Source organism: Euleptes europaea, chromosome 7 (genome assembly GCF_029931775.1).
Source record: "Euleptes europaea isolate rEulEur1 chromosome 7, rEulEur1.hap1, whole genome shotgun sequence".
In the NCBI taxonomy this organism is placed as follows: domain Eukaryota; kingdom Metazoa; phylum Chordata; class Lepidosauria; order Squamata; family Sphaerodactylidae; genus Euleptes; species Euleptes europaea.
The window spans coordinates 23,140,932-23,155,854 of NC_079318.1; the positions used below are offsets into that span (position 1 = coordinate 23,140,932).

A 14,923-nucleotide genomic window follows, 5' to 3' on the forward strand; every position below is an offset into this window, starting at 1 on the left:
AAAATTATAGCTTTTCACAGTGGAATCAGTGAGAGTTATGCTACTGACTGTCCTCGACAGGGTCATGCTCTTCTCAAATTTTTGTTCTATCGTGGAGAATGGAAGGGACCTACAGGTCACGAACAGCCCAATCCTAATGGGGGGAACGGGATAGGAGCTGGTATGACCTCTGCGCCAGCTAAAGTGGCATGAACACTGGCACACGGCACTCATGCCGGCTCTGGGGAGTCGCACGGCAGTGCCATGTTTCAGTGCTGGCGCAACCTCACCACCGGCGTTTTTACAGTGCAGAGGTCTGCGCCGGCATCAAAGAGGGTGTTCCCAGGCACCGAGCCCCTTTGGCCCGGGAATGCCCCTTTTTGCAGGCGCCAAGTTACGCCTGCCAAAAGGAAGGCGTAGCCCCGTGGAACTCTATGGAAAGTTCTATGAAGCTTTCCTCAAAATTGCTTTTTCAGCTTGCTTCGCTGGGCAGCAAGCTGCTCTGGAGGTGGCACAGCTGCCCTGTCCCCGGGCGCCCCTTAACCACCCCCCATTAGGATTGGGGTGCCCATCCAAATGGCATGTATCCTACCTTAGGATGGAGCCAGTTCTCCAGCCTAAGAGCCCTCTTTGGGGCAGAATCCTCTATACACTGTTTCATCAGCCCATAAACTATGTGGGATGTAATCCTCCACAGTAGTGCATCACAGTCAAAGACCACATTGGAGCAAAGTGTAACCACAATTGGCTTAATCCAGAGAAGGTTAAACTGTAGTCAATAGATCTTAAGTACTGCTAACTTTCTCTGGTTTGTGCCACATAGCAAAAATGAACTGTTTAAAAAAGGATTAGGGTGTTGTTGTTTTTTAAGAAAAAGACTTTTACAGTCTAACCAGATTTTTGCGCACTGACAGCCGAAATGCACAGGAAGTTCAGTGATGTAAGCACTCTTGAAACCATGTAAAAAAATTTAAAGGCATGTAGGGAAAAATATCAACAAGTAACCTAAATCTAACAACCAATTTTGATTTTGACCTAAACTAAAGATGCTTTTAAAAACCAACGTATGCCCAAAATCTATTTAGAAATATTATAAAATCCAGCTCAGATCTAGGTAGCAGGAGCTCAATTGCTTGGCAGCTTTGGAGGCCTTACAGTCTGGGGGATCTCAAGTCCTGTGTGGAGAGTCACCTGCAAGGGGAGAAAAAGGAACAAGGATGTAGAATCGAAACAGGGAATCCGCAGCCACCCCATAGGTTTTATAGCACTAGGCACTTGTTAAAGGGGAAGGATTTTTCAGTTTGTTTGGGGTCTTGTTGTTGTTGCCTTCCAAGTACACCTGAGATCTGTTAATCTGGAGCAATGCTAAACCGAACAGCTACCCGTTTTAGTTTTAAAATATTTTGTTACCCTTTGTCCATAGAACAGGTGGAAAACTGACATTTTCTAGGCAGTTTCCCAGACTTGAAAGTATGACGTTTCCAGGGGAATCCTAAAAGGAGATGCCCGGAGAGCTTTACAGACATAAATGAAAGAGCTGTGCAATCCTCCACGTAACCCATAAAAGGAAAAGCTCCACAGCCTTATCTAGGAGGACTGTTCTGTTCCCATAAAGGAAACTCCAGAAGGAAGTGGCCAATCTCCGAAAAGGAACTGTACAGTCTTATTACTCATCACAAGAAAAGGTATTGATGGGGCGGGGGAGACCATCCTCACAGTTACGAACACACGAAGCGATCTTATACTGAATCAGGCCATTGAACTATCAAAGCCGGTGCTGTGTATTCTTGACTGACAGCATCTCTCCCAGATCTCAGGTGGAAGTCTTCCATAATACCTACTACCCGGTCCTTTTAGCTAGAGATTCCAGGGATTGAACCTAGGAACTGCTGCATGCAAAGCAGGTGTTCTGCCATGGAGCGTGTCCTCTCCCCCTATGCAAGCCATCAGAATATAAGAAGACTCATTCTTGACCAGGCCAAAGGGCCATCTAGCCCAGCGTCCTGCTTCCTATAGCAGCCACAGTGAACGGCAGAAACTGACTATATTTGTAAGTAAGTAAGTAAGTAAGTAAGTAACAGCTTTATCTGCATTTAGCCATAGGCCATTACAAACATGTCCAGGATACCACAGATATGTAATAAAAGGAAATATGAAGTTAATAAAATGCTGGATTAATAGATATACATAATAAAACTATGCTAAATTGATGCATACAGAGAAATAATAACTAAAAGTTGCAGTGGTGTCCCAATCAGTCAATGGGACCTAGCAACCATTAAAATCAACTTGAAGGATCAGCTCTGGTAGCAACCATAATGGACCTTATTTTCTTTGCTGCCAGAGCATACAGGGAAGTCCTATAAGAAACAAACCCATCAGTGTCTTTTAACAAAAATACTAGATTCTCAGCACTAGGACAAGTGTTAAGGCCAGAAACCAACCCGGCAAGAAATTTAGCCCTGGGTTCCACATATAGAGGGCATTCAAATAAGTAGTGGTATAATTCCTCTAGAGCAGATGTTCCACAGATGCAAAAACGTTGATCTTTTGGAATTCAGCAATAACACCCAGTCAATACAGCCGTTGGCATGGTTTGAAACTATAGGGTCGTAAAGGCTGCTCTAAGCTTTGGATTTGGTATATTGGCTAAATAAGAAGCGCTAAGATGGTCAGTTTTGAAAAGTTTAAACCAAGGAGCAGTTCCTGATTTCAGAATCTGTTTTCTGTCCATCAGGGCATCGAAATTTGTAGACCCAATCTTTAAGTTGGGAATAATCTGCTGATAGCCCCTACAGCAGCCAGTCCAGGTAGCCCACAAGCCTGACACAAAATCAAGAGCACACCCTCATTATTTGCGCCCGGTAACTAGTAATCGTTGGCGCACTGCCTCTGCACATGGAAGCCATTGAACTAATTGTCCAAGGGCCATTGTGACTGACTAATAACTGTTGATAAATATATGTGCCGTTACATTGTCTAATTCCCCCTTTAAAGCCAATTCAGCTATAAGTTAATCATGCATTGTGTGAAGAAGCATTTCCTTTGACTACAGAAAGAAACTTGGAATGCATTGTCTGCTGTTCTCGAGATTGTAACTCGCTTTCTACGAGCAGATCTGTCGGAAAACAATTTTACCTGAACATTGCGGTTGAGGCTTAACGCAGGCATGAAGACGCCCTCCACGTTTTCAAATGCTGGAGGCCCCTGCTGCTGCCCGTTTATGTAAAAGGTCAGGGTGTGTTTGTTAAGGTCCAGAAGAACACCTACAGTTGACCCTTTCGAAACACCCCCTTCTGTCCTAAGAATGAAAGAGACAATAACACCGAAGTGAGTTACCTGAAGCCGCTATATGGTACCTTTCCATTCAGGAGTCCTGTACGAAAGTGCAAGAAGAAATATACTGCAAAGTTACCATAAACATTACTTGGCAGAGATGGAAGAAATATTTGTGCACACCAGCCATTTAGCAAATTTTCTAAATCAGAAATTATGGCATTCAAATGCTCAGCTTTCAATAATCTTGAAAGTGATTGTTGAATATCAAGTCCCATGAAACATTATGGCTTGTGGTTTTTGAAGGTTTGGAGTGCTAGCTTTGCCGTTGCAACCAAATTTTGATGTTAGGAATGTTGTTAAGCAAGTGATCCCTCAGTACGATGTGATTCAGACCTGAGAGAACTGTCTCTTGTACTTTGTTCAGTATTTTATTCTGCCTAGTTCACTTGTATGACGTTCTCTCCAGAATAGGGTTGCCAGGTCCCTCTTCACCATCAGCGGGAAGTTTTTGGGGCAGAGACTGAGGAAGGCGGGGTTTGGGGAGGGGAGGGACTTCAAGGCCATAGAGTCCAATTGCTAAAGCTGCCATTTTCTCCAGGTGAACTGATCTCTGTTGGCTGGAGATCAGTTATAATAGCAGGAGATCTCCAGCTAGTACCTGGAGGTTGGCAACTCTACTCCAGAAAGTGTAAAAAGGCTACTACAGACTGAAATCAATGTTGGGGGGGGGGGTTGCAGCAAATTCCATTACTTCACCTGAATAATTTTCAATATCCAGTAAAGAATGTGGCAAATTAATACTTAACATGATATGAACTTTGAAGCTTTGTTCAGCATCACCGAAAAGCAAACTTTTGTTCATGATCTGAATGGGTCTCCGGTCGTCTACACTTTATTTGTTTGTTTGTTTGTTTGTTTGTTTGTTTGTTAAGAAGAAGAAGTTGGTTTTTATATGTCGACTTTCTCTACCACTTAAGGCAGAATCAAACTGGCTTACAATCACCTTCCCTTCCCCACAACAGGCACCCTGTGAGGTAGTGGGGCTGAGAGAGTGTGACGAGCCCAAGGTCACCCAGCTGGCTTCATGTGTAGGAGTGGGGAAACAAACCCAGTTCTCCAGATTAGAGTCCACTGCTCTTAACCACTACACCACGCTGGCTCTCTATTTATTAGAGACTTCTATGCTGCCTTTCTAGACCACTTGCTCTCAGTGGAGAAATTCTCCACCGTAACTGCAGTTGGCTTTTACAAGCTGCCTTGAACCAAGAGGAAAGGCGAGATACAAATGTAATAAATAAATAAATCCAAATCTGAGTGCCTTACCAAATTCAAGAGTTTCTTGGAACACCAAGTTGGACTCTACACCAAGGCTTATTCCTGGGAAGGACACAACCTCCATTTGTTATGGCAACAAATCCAGCCATCAAAATAGAGTTAGATCAAAAACGTCTTAAAAGAGGAATTCTTAAATTGTGGCTCCACAGGTGAGAGGAGGAGAAAAGCAGAGGAGGGAGGGAGCATGTGAGCCTGAGGATTTAAGGCTCATTCACCTAGCAAACAATTTGTGGCTTCTTTATGATATTTGAATAGAGGTTCACTCAGAGCACTGGTTCAGCTGTCCCAGTTTTGTCCAGTAACTCAGGACAAAACTACTAGATATGGTGGGAGATTCCTGGTCAATTCTTCCAGAGTTTTTAAAAGATATAAAAGCAACTGTTGTGATAAGAGTATGGTTTGGGGCTGAGGCACTGTGGGAAATTCATTCAGGGAAATGGTGTGCATGTGTGTGGGGAGGAGTGAACTGTAGGGTAACCAAATTTCAAGACATGACACACCTATTTCTTTAAGAGGCGTCAAGCTGCTCTTCTCCCTATTTCTGCAACACCAATGGAAGCAGCCTGTGTGTGTGTGTGTAAAGTGCCATCAAGTCGCAGCCAACTTACAGCGACCCGATGGAGGTTTTCAAGGCAAGAGACTAACAGAGTTGGTTGGTTTGCCTGTGCCTTCCTCTGCATAGCAACCCTGGACTTCCTTGGTGGTCTCCCATCCAAATACAAACCAGGGCTGATCCTGCTTAGCTTCTGAGATCTGACGAGATCGGGCTATACCATGCTGCCTCTCCTCCCAAGAAGCCCTTGGCCCTCTTATAAAATATGGTAGTTCTAACTGAATGGTATAGAAAAATACTGTGATTTATTTGGGGGTTGACAATATTTTATTTGGTTTAAGGCAAACCCAGGACAAGGTGTGTGCAAAATGGACATTTCTATGAAATGGAAACTCGGAAGGTATGCAAATGGCTTATGATGTTATCAATGTTTCTTATTAATAGTCTTTCATAGGTTAAGGTGACAGGAACAGCTGTTTAAATGACAGGCTCTAACTATGATTATGGATTCAGTGGACGGCTATGTGCAAGACTAATTTGACATTAATGCGCTTTTCCTCAGGGGAGTTAGGCTAGCCCAATAGTATGGTATATAAAATCACTGAGCCAGAAAGCCATTGAATATGTGCATTGACCACAGGCGCTTACACTTTGTTAATGTCACCAGAGCTTTGCAGCGGAATTACAACCTGTCATGCAAGGCATAATTTTTGCATCAGTTTTAAGTTCGTCCACAGCAAAAAGGCAAAACAAAACACTCTCAGTTACGAAAATGTGAATGAAGAGCCAGATTTCCAATCACACGGGAGACCCAGGATTGCCATCTTCTGAAGTGTTATTTTAGTTCAAAGCAGCTGAGATGAGGGGAAAAGAGAGCGAATTGGGTTGGGGAAGTTGTGCTGGGAGAGGAGGCCTTTGACCCCCATCCCTTGCGCTATTTTCTCTGTCTGTATTATCACAGTCCTCTCCACCACCCCACTGCTAGTTGCCCCAGCAATAAACATGCAAGATACTTAAAGGAAGGATTGACATAGTGGTTATAGTCATGAAGGACAAAGGGATACAGATGAGGAAATAGAAGCTATATTAACTACTTCCTTTAGCAGGCTAATGTATTTAGTGACTAAGGGTAGTGAATCATATTAACATTGCCTTTTCTAGCTATGGCTGTTGACAGAGTTCTGTATGACATTTTTCTAAAAAGAACAGATAGTCATGGGCAGGAAATAGCATACAGTGAGGACACAGGAGGTTGAAACAACACAGAATAAATACACATAGATCAGTTTACCACGAACCATTGTTATTTGGGACCAAGATCCTGCAGGGTGGGTTTTATGTCTGACATTGCTCAACATTTTTTATTCCTGGCTCACACAGTAGAATAAAGAAACTGTATATTGCACAAAACCAGGCGGGATTACAAAGAATTTCACTGAGATGAAGAAACACAATTATTTTGGCAAATTGGATCACTAGACTACATAGCAAAAATAAAATCCAGAAAGGCAAATGTGAGGGGCTCCGGTAAGGTCTCCCAGCCGCTTTATGTACTATATTTTTTATATTTGTTTGACCCCTCCACCTCAATTTTTGCTGAGATAAAAAAACTAGGAGCATTTTCTGGTATGTTCTCCACAGCATAGCTTTTCTTAAACTCTTGTGCTAGTTCCCGAAACAGGACACAGCTAAAAAATGACATGCCTGAGAACATATCCATAAAAATAGATTTCTGGGGCACTGAGTAGCATTCTGTCAGAAAAGAGGGGGTTGAAAGCACAGTTATTTCACTGAGTTCTAACTTCATTACAGCTCAACATTATTTCAGCTCTAAATGAAATCAGATTTTAAAAAGTGAAGAGAGGTGTGCTTTTGATGATTTTTTAGTACAATATCACTCTCCAACGGTTTCAAAAAATTATTGCAATCAGACAGTTGGATAAGGAAATACTCTCACTGACATTTAGCCCTTTAAGCAGGCCAAAAGCCCTTTTTCTGGGCGAGGAGGCAGCATGGTATAGCCCGATCTTGTCAGATCTTTGAAGCTAAGCAGGGTCAGTACTTGGAAGGGAGACCACCAAGGACAACTCTGCAGAGGAAGGCAACGGCAAACAACCTGTTTAATCTCTTGCCTTGAAAGTCCCTTGCTGGGGTAGCCATAAGTTGGCTGCAACTAGATGGCATTTTACATACACACAAAGCCATTTTCCTACCCTGTAATTAGGGTTGCCAACCTCCAGGTAGGGCATGGAGCTCTCCTGGAATTACAACTAATCTTCAAAAGACAGTGGCTTCTTTGGAGGGTGGACCCTGTAGAGGTCCCTCCATTCCCCAAATGCCCAACCACCCCAGGCTCCACCCCCAAATCTCCAGGAATTTTCCAACCAGGAGTTGGCAACCCTACCTGTAACAGGTTCGAGGCAAAATTTAAATTTGTGATAAAAGAGGTTTCTGAAGCCACGGGGCAAGTGTGGCATGGCCATGGAGTGACCTCTGAAGGAGGCAAAATGCATGAACAACTAAAAAAAAAAAAAAAGCCACAAGGCAGTTCTGCTGGGATCATGCGGCTAATAACCAAGCATAAATGGCCAAAGAGAGGAGGAACCAGCATTACAGCAAGTAGGCAACTATAAGTGATTCCTGTCCTGGTGTTCCCCCTTTATAGCTGAAGACACACAATCAAAAAGCGTGAATCATGTGCAAACAGTCATGCCACATACAGCTGTAGGCAAGAGGTGGGGTTTATATCATGCTCACTACCCCTATCTCCTTACCGTGTCCAATTTCTATGGAGGTCCCATCTACATAGAGGGATTTCATAAGTAAGTGCTATTGTTCATAGACTTCAAACATACAATTCACACCCATAATATCGGGGGTATGGGTTTTCCAAGAGTATAGAGCCTATGTGCTAAGGCCTCATGTGCCGAAGTTGTTCCAAATTACACAGGCCAACAGAGAGTAGTGGGAGACCTCTTGCTGCTGTTCCCCGCTGTTCCCCACTGGCACTTCCAAGGCCAGCAGGCAGGAAATGGAGGGGGGCTGGGAGGTGCAGTGGTGCTGCACCAGCATTCAACATCATGGTCCCTGACTCACCTGGGGAGGGGAGCGAGGACAAGACAGCTTCCCCCCCTCCCCGTTGGCACCAAGCTCACCAGCCCAGCCAGCCACGCTGCTTTCCACTGGCCAAAGGAAAAAGGGGGCGGAGTCCCGGGTGACCCCAGAACTCACGGCATGGATCTGACCCACTCCCCTTTATCTATTTGGGCAGGCTGCTCCTGCCACTTGCCCTCTGTTGCCACGATCTCTCCCACCCACCCTTCTTCGCATTTCAGTTGCGTTCGGGTCTCAGTTTTCGTTTTATCTGCATCTGTCACAGCTTTGGTTGGCAGTTTGGTCATCGGGGCAAATCCATTTGGGGGGAGGTGTTGCCTGTGCGCCTTCCTCCCCCATTTTTGGGGACTCCCTTAAGAGGCCTTGGGGTTGGGGCCATTCAGTGGCAGACAGGCTGGGGGGGGATGGGATTATCAGGCAGCAGGCAGGTCACTTGATGCTGGATCCGCTCCCATGCTGCGCCGTGGCTCCTTTGGCTGCATTCAATAAAAGCTGCAGCCAATTTTTCTCCAAATCTGGTATGGATTCAGTATGTTCCCTCCTCGCCATCACTGCCTCTCTTGCCCCTGTGACTGCAAACAGTGAGTTGGGGAGAGTTTAGCAACCCACACTCATATGTGCTTTCTGTAAAAATCAGACCGGTATCCCCTACTTTATATGTGATCCAGCGTGGTATAGTGGTAAAGAGCAGTGGTTTGGAGCGATGGACTCTGATCAGGAGAACCAGGTTTGATTCCCCACTCCTCCACGTGAAGCCAGCTGGGTGACCTTGGGCTAGTCAAATTCTCTCAGCCCCACCTACCTCACAGGGTGTCTGTTGTGGGGAAGGGAAGGTGATTGTAAGCCGGTTTGATTCTGCCTTAAGTGGTAGAGAAAGTCAGCATATAAGAACCAACTCTTCTTCTTCTGATTGGGACAGTCCAGTATTTATCCAAAATGGTCTGCCACTAACATGTCAATTTGGGCCTTAGATGATATCAAAAGGAAGACATCATGTCAACAAATCTCAATAGGACTATATAGCACAAACAGCTTATGGTGGAAGTCAATAGAAACCAGAATTTGTGAGATCTTGTGGTGATGAAAGGGAATGGAGGTTTTCTCAAACGTGCTAGCCTCAAGAAGGAAAAATATTCTTACTTAAGTAGACTAGTGTCTTGAAGGCTTACCTATTGGTGTGAGAATTGCAGTGCATGAACCAGCTGCGATTGTTGTCAACATACATGGCCCATGCCTTGTCATCCTTTCCTAGCATCATGTCCTTGACCACGTTAATTCTAGCAATCCCGAAGGCTGGGTCTGGATGGTTATCGTAACGGTCGACGTGCAGCTCCCAATAGTGGACCCCCTTGGAGAAAGCTGCTGTGCCCAGAACAACACGGTCATCATAGCTGCTGCAGGTAGCAGTCTGGTTCTCATTTGACAGGACTATGTCTCTATGGGCTGAAGATGGGTCAAATGTAAACCAGGCCACTGGAGAGAAGGAAAGAGTTAAGAAGTTAGAAAGGTGCAACCAAAGAGATTTGGTTTGTTCTGAAGTAGCATCATACTATCAAATGAAGAACAGGGAGTGTGATCCAACCAAATGTAAAAAGGTAAAGGTAAAGGTCCCCTGTGCAAGCACAGGGTCATTCCTGACCCATGGGGTGACGTCACATCTTGACGTTTCCTAGGCAGGCTTTGTTTGCAGGGTGGTTTGCCAGTGCCTTCCCCAGTCATCTTCCCTTCCCCACCCCCTCCCCGCAAGCTGGGTACTCATTTTACCGACCTCAGAAGGATGGAAGGCTGAGTCAACCTTGAACCGGCTACCTGAAACCGACTTCCGTCGGGATTGAACTCAGGTCGTGAGCAGAGCTTTGACTGCAGTATGCAGCTTACCACTCTGTAAACACATTTAAATACCACCGATCTGAACAGCTGCAACATGCAATCAAAGTTCTAAGGAATTTAGGAGTCCGTACTGGCAACCAAATTACTCCAGATGAAGCTCTTTCATCACTGCATAATTTGATCATCTGATCACCCTCCCAAGTGTTAAGGATTTTTTTTTTTACCACAAATGCTTGGATTGGGTTGGATCCAGTAACTCCCATCCACTGTTGGATTGAGCGACTCCCTTCTGTTGTCTTTTTTTTTCTGCAGGAGACTTTCCCCATCAGAGGAAGACATAGCATAAGGGCGTCATTGGATATACCTCATTGGAAAAGAACTGCTGGATCTAACACAATGTCTTGTAAAATGTGCAGTATAACATATAGTAAAATTATTATCTGTATATATTCAGTAGTTGGACCATAATGATAGGCAGCATGAATGCTACTCCCAGGCTAGGATTAGATGTTAAGTCTCCATATGGCTTCACTGAAAATTGGAGCTCTGCATATGGCTGGAGAGCCAGCATGGTGTAGTGGTTAAGAGTGGTGGTTTGGAGCAGTGGAGTCTGATCTGGAGAACCGGGTTTGATTCCCTGCTCCTACACATGAGCGGCAGAGGCTAATCTGGTTTTGTTTCCCCACTGGATTCGTTTCCTGACTCCTACACACGAAGCCAGCTGGGTGACCTTGGGCAAGTCAAGCTCTCTCAGCCTCACCCACCTCACAGGGTGTCTGTTGTGGGGAGGGGAAAGGAAGGTGATTGTAAGCCGGTTCGAGTCTCCCTTAAGAGGTAGAGAAAGTCGCCATATAAAAAACCAACCCTTCTTCTTCTACTTCTCTACTCTTCCCCATAACATCTAGTGATAAAGTGCCTTGGATTATGAGGCCACTTAATTGGCTGCACTTTGTGGGGGCAAAGAATTCTGTACCATAATATTTTTACATCTTTTGTCTTATTAGCTTATCAGGAACGAGATGTGGCGCTGCTGTTTTTCAGCAGAGCCACAAGTCTGCAGTGATACCTAGTTCTGGCTGCAGCCACTAGATTTGTAGTATGATTCTGATTCAAAATCCATGTTGTGCTATACAAATTACAAAATTGATTTGTGTTTAGAGGCAGATGTTTGTTAAAGGTCATGCACACTGGGGATATAAATCTAACCTAAACTGGATATTTTACTCCACTAACTACCAGGTTTATTACAAATGAATACTATCCCCCATAAGCCTTTCAGTTAAGGATCCCTAGGAACAAATGATTTTTCTTGATACAGTTTGGCAACATTAATTTGAAGAGAGAATGTGATTACTATATCTGCTTCATGATTCATGACAGCAAAGTATCAATAATCAAGATTAATTTTGTGGGTTGCCCATATAGGTACCAAGTGTAACTACATGGAAGTGAGGTACGAATTACCATCCATATTTTATAAGACATTTCTTGGAAATTATTTCCACAGAGGAAAAATGTAATTAAGTCCTGGAATTTATCACTGATTATAGAATGGGCAACTTCAAATGTAATGACCTGCCCCCTCAGGGCCTACTTCATGTTATTGATTTCACATCTTCTCCAAAAGCACATGCAATTGGTCCAAGGGAGAAATTCCTTGGAATTCAACCCTTAGCCCTGCTGCAGAAAGCATAAGAATCTCAGTGCGAGATCTTACTAAGCATTTGAACTTATGAAGCTGCCTCTTGTTGACTATGGCCATTGGTCTATCAAGATCAGTCTTGTTCACTGGGAGTGGTAGCAGCTCTCTGGGGTCTCAGGTGGAGGTCTGTCACATAGAGTTGCAAACCCTCAAGTACTAGCTGGAGATCTGGTTTTACAACTGATCTCCAGGCGACAGAGAGCAGTTCACCAGGAGAAAATGGCAGCTTTGGCCTTTGGACCCTATGGCATTGAAGTCCCTCCCCAAACCCTGCCCTCCTCAGGCTCCACCCCCAAAATCTCCCGCCGATAGCAAAGAGGTACCTGACAACCCTACTGTCACATCATCTTCCACCTGATCCAGATGCCATGGATTGCGCCTGGGACCTTCTGCATGCTCTTCCACCACATCACTATCAGTCTTTCCCCAGATTCAGTCTTTTGGGACCTACCCCAGTTTTGTAGGAACCAATTCTAAAGGAGGCTGCACATTGATTTTCAGTATAATCATAATTTTTCTAGGATCTGGGATTTTTCCTGTTTTCTTTGAAGGGTTGCTAAATGGCCTGGAAACATTAACTGATAATATTAAAGTAGTTGCACAGGGTAGCTATGTTCGTCTGCCGTACAACAGCTAGATAAGAGTCCAGCAGCACAACATTAAAGTGAACTCTGCAGAAGGAACTTTTCATATTCTTAAAGTTGCTCACCATCAGAAGTCTGTAAAACAACAGTCTTGCTGTATGGGCCCACTCCTGATGAATTAAAGGCTTTGACTCTTGCATTGTAGGTACTGTTGAAATGAAGGCCATCAATAGTGCACAGGGTCTCCTTACCAACATACACTTCCTAAATAACAAAAAGGCAAGAACAGAGTTCACTGAATCCATTTTAACCTATGAGCTTTAAGTGTGAACTGCAAGTTATTTCCTATTACAGGGCAGTTTTTACTCTCAGCAAATCTAAGTGAAAGTTATATTACAAATGTGATTAGAAGAAAAACCATGGGGGTTACCGCACTTTGTATTCCCAGAGATGTATTAAGAGTTTGAATATGTCGTAAAAAACATTGCTTTAAAAGGGTTTTTGGATACCACGGCTTATAAATGGTTGGAAGACGTCTTCACAGCTAAAAGGGCCAAACAAAGTGCGAACAGTATTTTTTATAACATTTTCAAACTGTTAATACATCGGTGGGAATACATAGAAAGTGCGAACAGTATTTTTTATAACATTTTCAAAATCTTAATACATCTCTGGGAATACAAGTGCGGTAACAGCCCATAATTCCACTTCTTCCCCCAAAAGAACCATTTCTGTGTTATCTATCTGATAAGCAGGGCTGCCACGTATCACTTCCCAAACACCAAGTAATGTCAGGGTACTCTAAAAAATTTAAAATATCTATGGTAAAACCATAGAGATTTTTGAAATGCCTAGACATTATGATGTCACTTCCTGAGACAGGACGTGACTTCTGAGGCAGGAAGTGACTTCTGAGAAGTCTCCTCCCCCCAATGCTCCCAGGGATTTCCAGCCAAGGGCTAACATCTTTACTTGGAAACCTTATGTTTCCAGCCAACATCTTTACTTGGAAACCTAAGTATATTATGAAAGGACTGAATTGGAAAGAGTAAAGAACTCCCAACTGGATGAAGGAGTAGCATATGTCCAACTCATGTTTTAACCGATCTATTGACTTAAGCCCTTTTCAAACAATTAACATACATAGAAGCAACGGGTAGGAGTGGGGAGCAGGGCTGTGGCGGCAGGACCTGTACCCTGCCTGGTACCTTTTGCAAATGGAACCGACACATGCATAAACTGTTCATAGGTTCTATCTGTGTGATCAAGAGCTCTGAAAATTCCTGCTCTTCCCCCTCTTCCTGTGCCACCTGCATGCTTTAACTGTTTGAAAAGGCCTGTATTACTTTCAGGGCAGCTAAGGTTGCCAGCCTCCAGGTGAAGGGCCTTTTATGCATGGTCTTTTCCCACTGGATCTGCTGCTCTCTAACCGCACGGTATTTGCAGTCAAATTCTCAAAACATTATGCACAGGAGCTTTTCCCCCTGAAGAAATTCCAGGAATACTTTGTGATCAGTTATGCATCCCCAGTGAAAATGTGGAGCTTCTGAACCCTGTGTGAGTCCCTGCCCCCAGAAAATGCTGCTTTGTAATTGGCAGTGGACTGTTTTGGTTTTTTTTTAAGATGTCACCAGCCCTCGCCAGCCCCACAAGAGGATTCTTTCATTTGATCTGAACCGAATGGCCATTTTACAGCCAAAGCAGAGAAGGGTCCGGACAAACACCCCCACCCAACCAATTTGTTTCTGGCTGTCTCAATTGGTAGTCTTGCACTCACCCAAAAAACCACCAAACTTTCAAAGGGGGGCGGCAGCAAATCAGCCCAGCTCTGTTCCATCCTGCCAAGAACTGAAACTGACTACACTCGCTGTGAAACTGACCAAATAAGCAGCTGCATAGTTCGTTTGTTTCAGCGTTCTTGCCAGTCACAAATCAGCATTTTCACCAGTCACAAACCAAAAAACCTGCTTGATCAGGCTGAGGTCTGAAACTGACCACACTTGCTGTGAAATTGACCACATAAGCAGCCTCATGGTATTCCAGCATTATTCTCTCACTAGTGCACTCGCAAATGGCTTTGGATGAGGGGGTTGGATGAGGGGGACAGACATGTGGGAGGGAGAAGTGAGAATCAGCATGGGAAGAACGGGTTGGATGAGTTGGATGAGGGGGACAGGTTGGATGAGGGGGACAGACATGTGGGAGGGAGAAGTGAGAATCAGCATGGGAAGAAAAACCCGAAGTGATGAGTGTGCACAGGACCAGCATTCAATTTGGGATCGAGGCAGACTTCAAACGGGGCTAAACAGCATCCTGAAAAGGGGGGGGGAATGCGAGGAGAGAATGAGGTGACTTCTAAAGATTGGAAAATACACGCGTAATTAAAATGAAGCCCCAAAGTAGTAGGGGGGTGACCATGACGGGAACAACCCATGCATAAAAGACCAAGATCTCCTGTAATTACAATGAGATTGGTTTTCCTGAAGAAAATGGCTGCTTTGGAGGATGAATTCTATGGCATTATACCTCACTGAGGTCCCTCCCTTC

The 14,923-nt window shown here is 44.3% G+C and overlaps 1 protein-coding gene across 8 annotated transcripts in view; it reads right to left on the reverse strand.

Annotated features, from left to right (window-relative positions):
* Nucleotides 1-1,056: 1,056 nt before the first annotated feature.
* Nucleotides 1,057-14,923, reverse strand: part of TRIM67 (tripartite motif containing 67) — a 50,156-nt gene continuing 36,289 nt past the window's right edge. For 4 of the 8 annotated variants that reach the window (XM_056852771.1, XM_056852769.1, XM_056852770.1 and 1 more), the window contains exons 7-10: nucleotides 12,502-12,640; nucleotides 9,430-9,733; nucleotides 3,118-3,280; nucleotides 1,057-1,170 (exon numbers count right to left, since the gene is read on the reverse strand). In XM_056852771.1, coding sequence (XP_056708749.1) covers nucleotides 1,105-1,170; nucleotides 3,118-3,280; nucleotides 9,430-9,733; nucleotides 12,502-12,640 — 672 coding nt within the window. In that variant the 3' untranslated portion in view covers nucleotides 1,057-1,104. The remainder of the gene's footprint in view (nucleotides 1,171-3,117; nucleotides 3,281-9,429; nucleotides 9,734-12,501; nucleotides 12,641-14,923) is intronic. The other 4 variants (XM_056852774.1, XM_056852772.1, XM_056852776.1 and 1 more) reach the window with 3 other exon arrangements.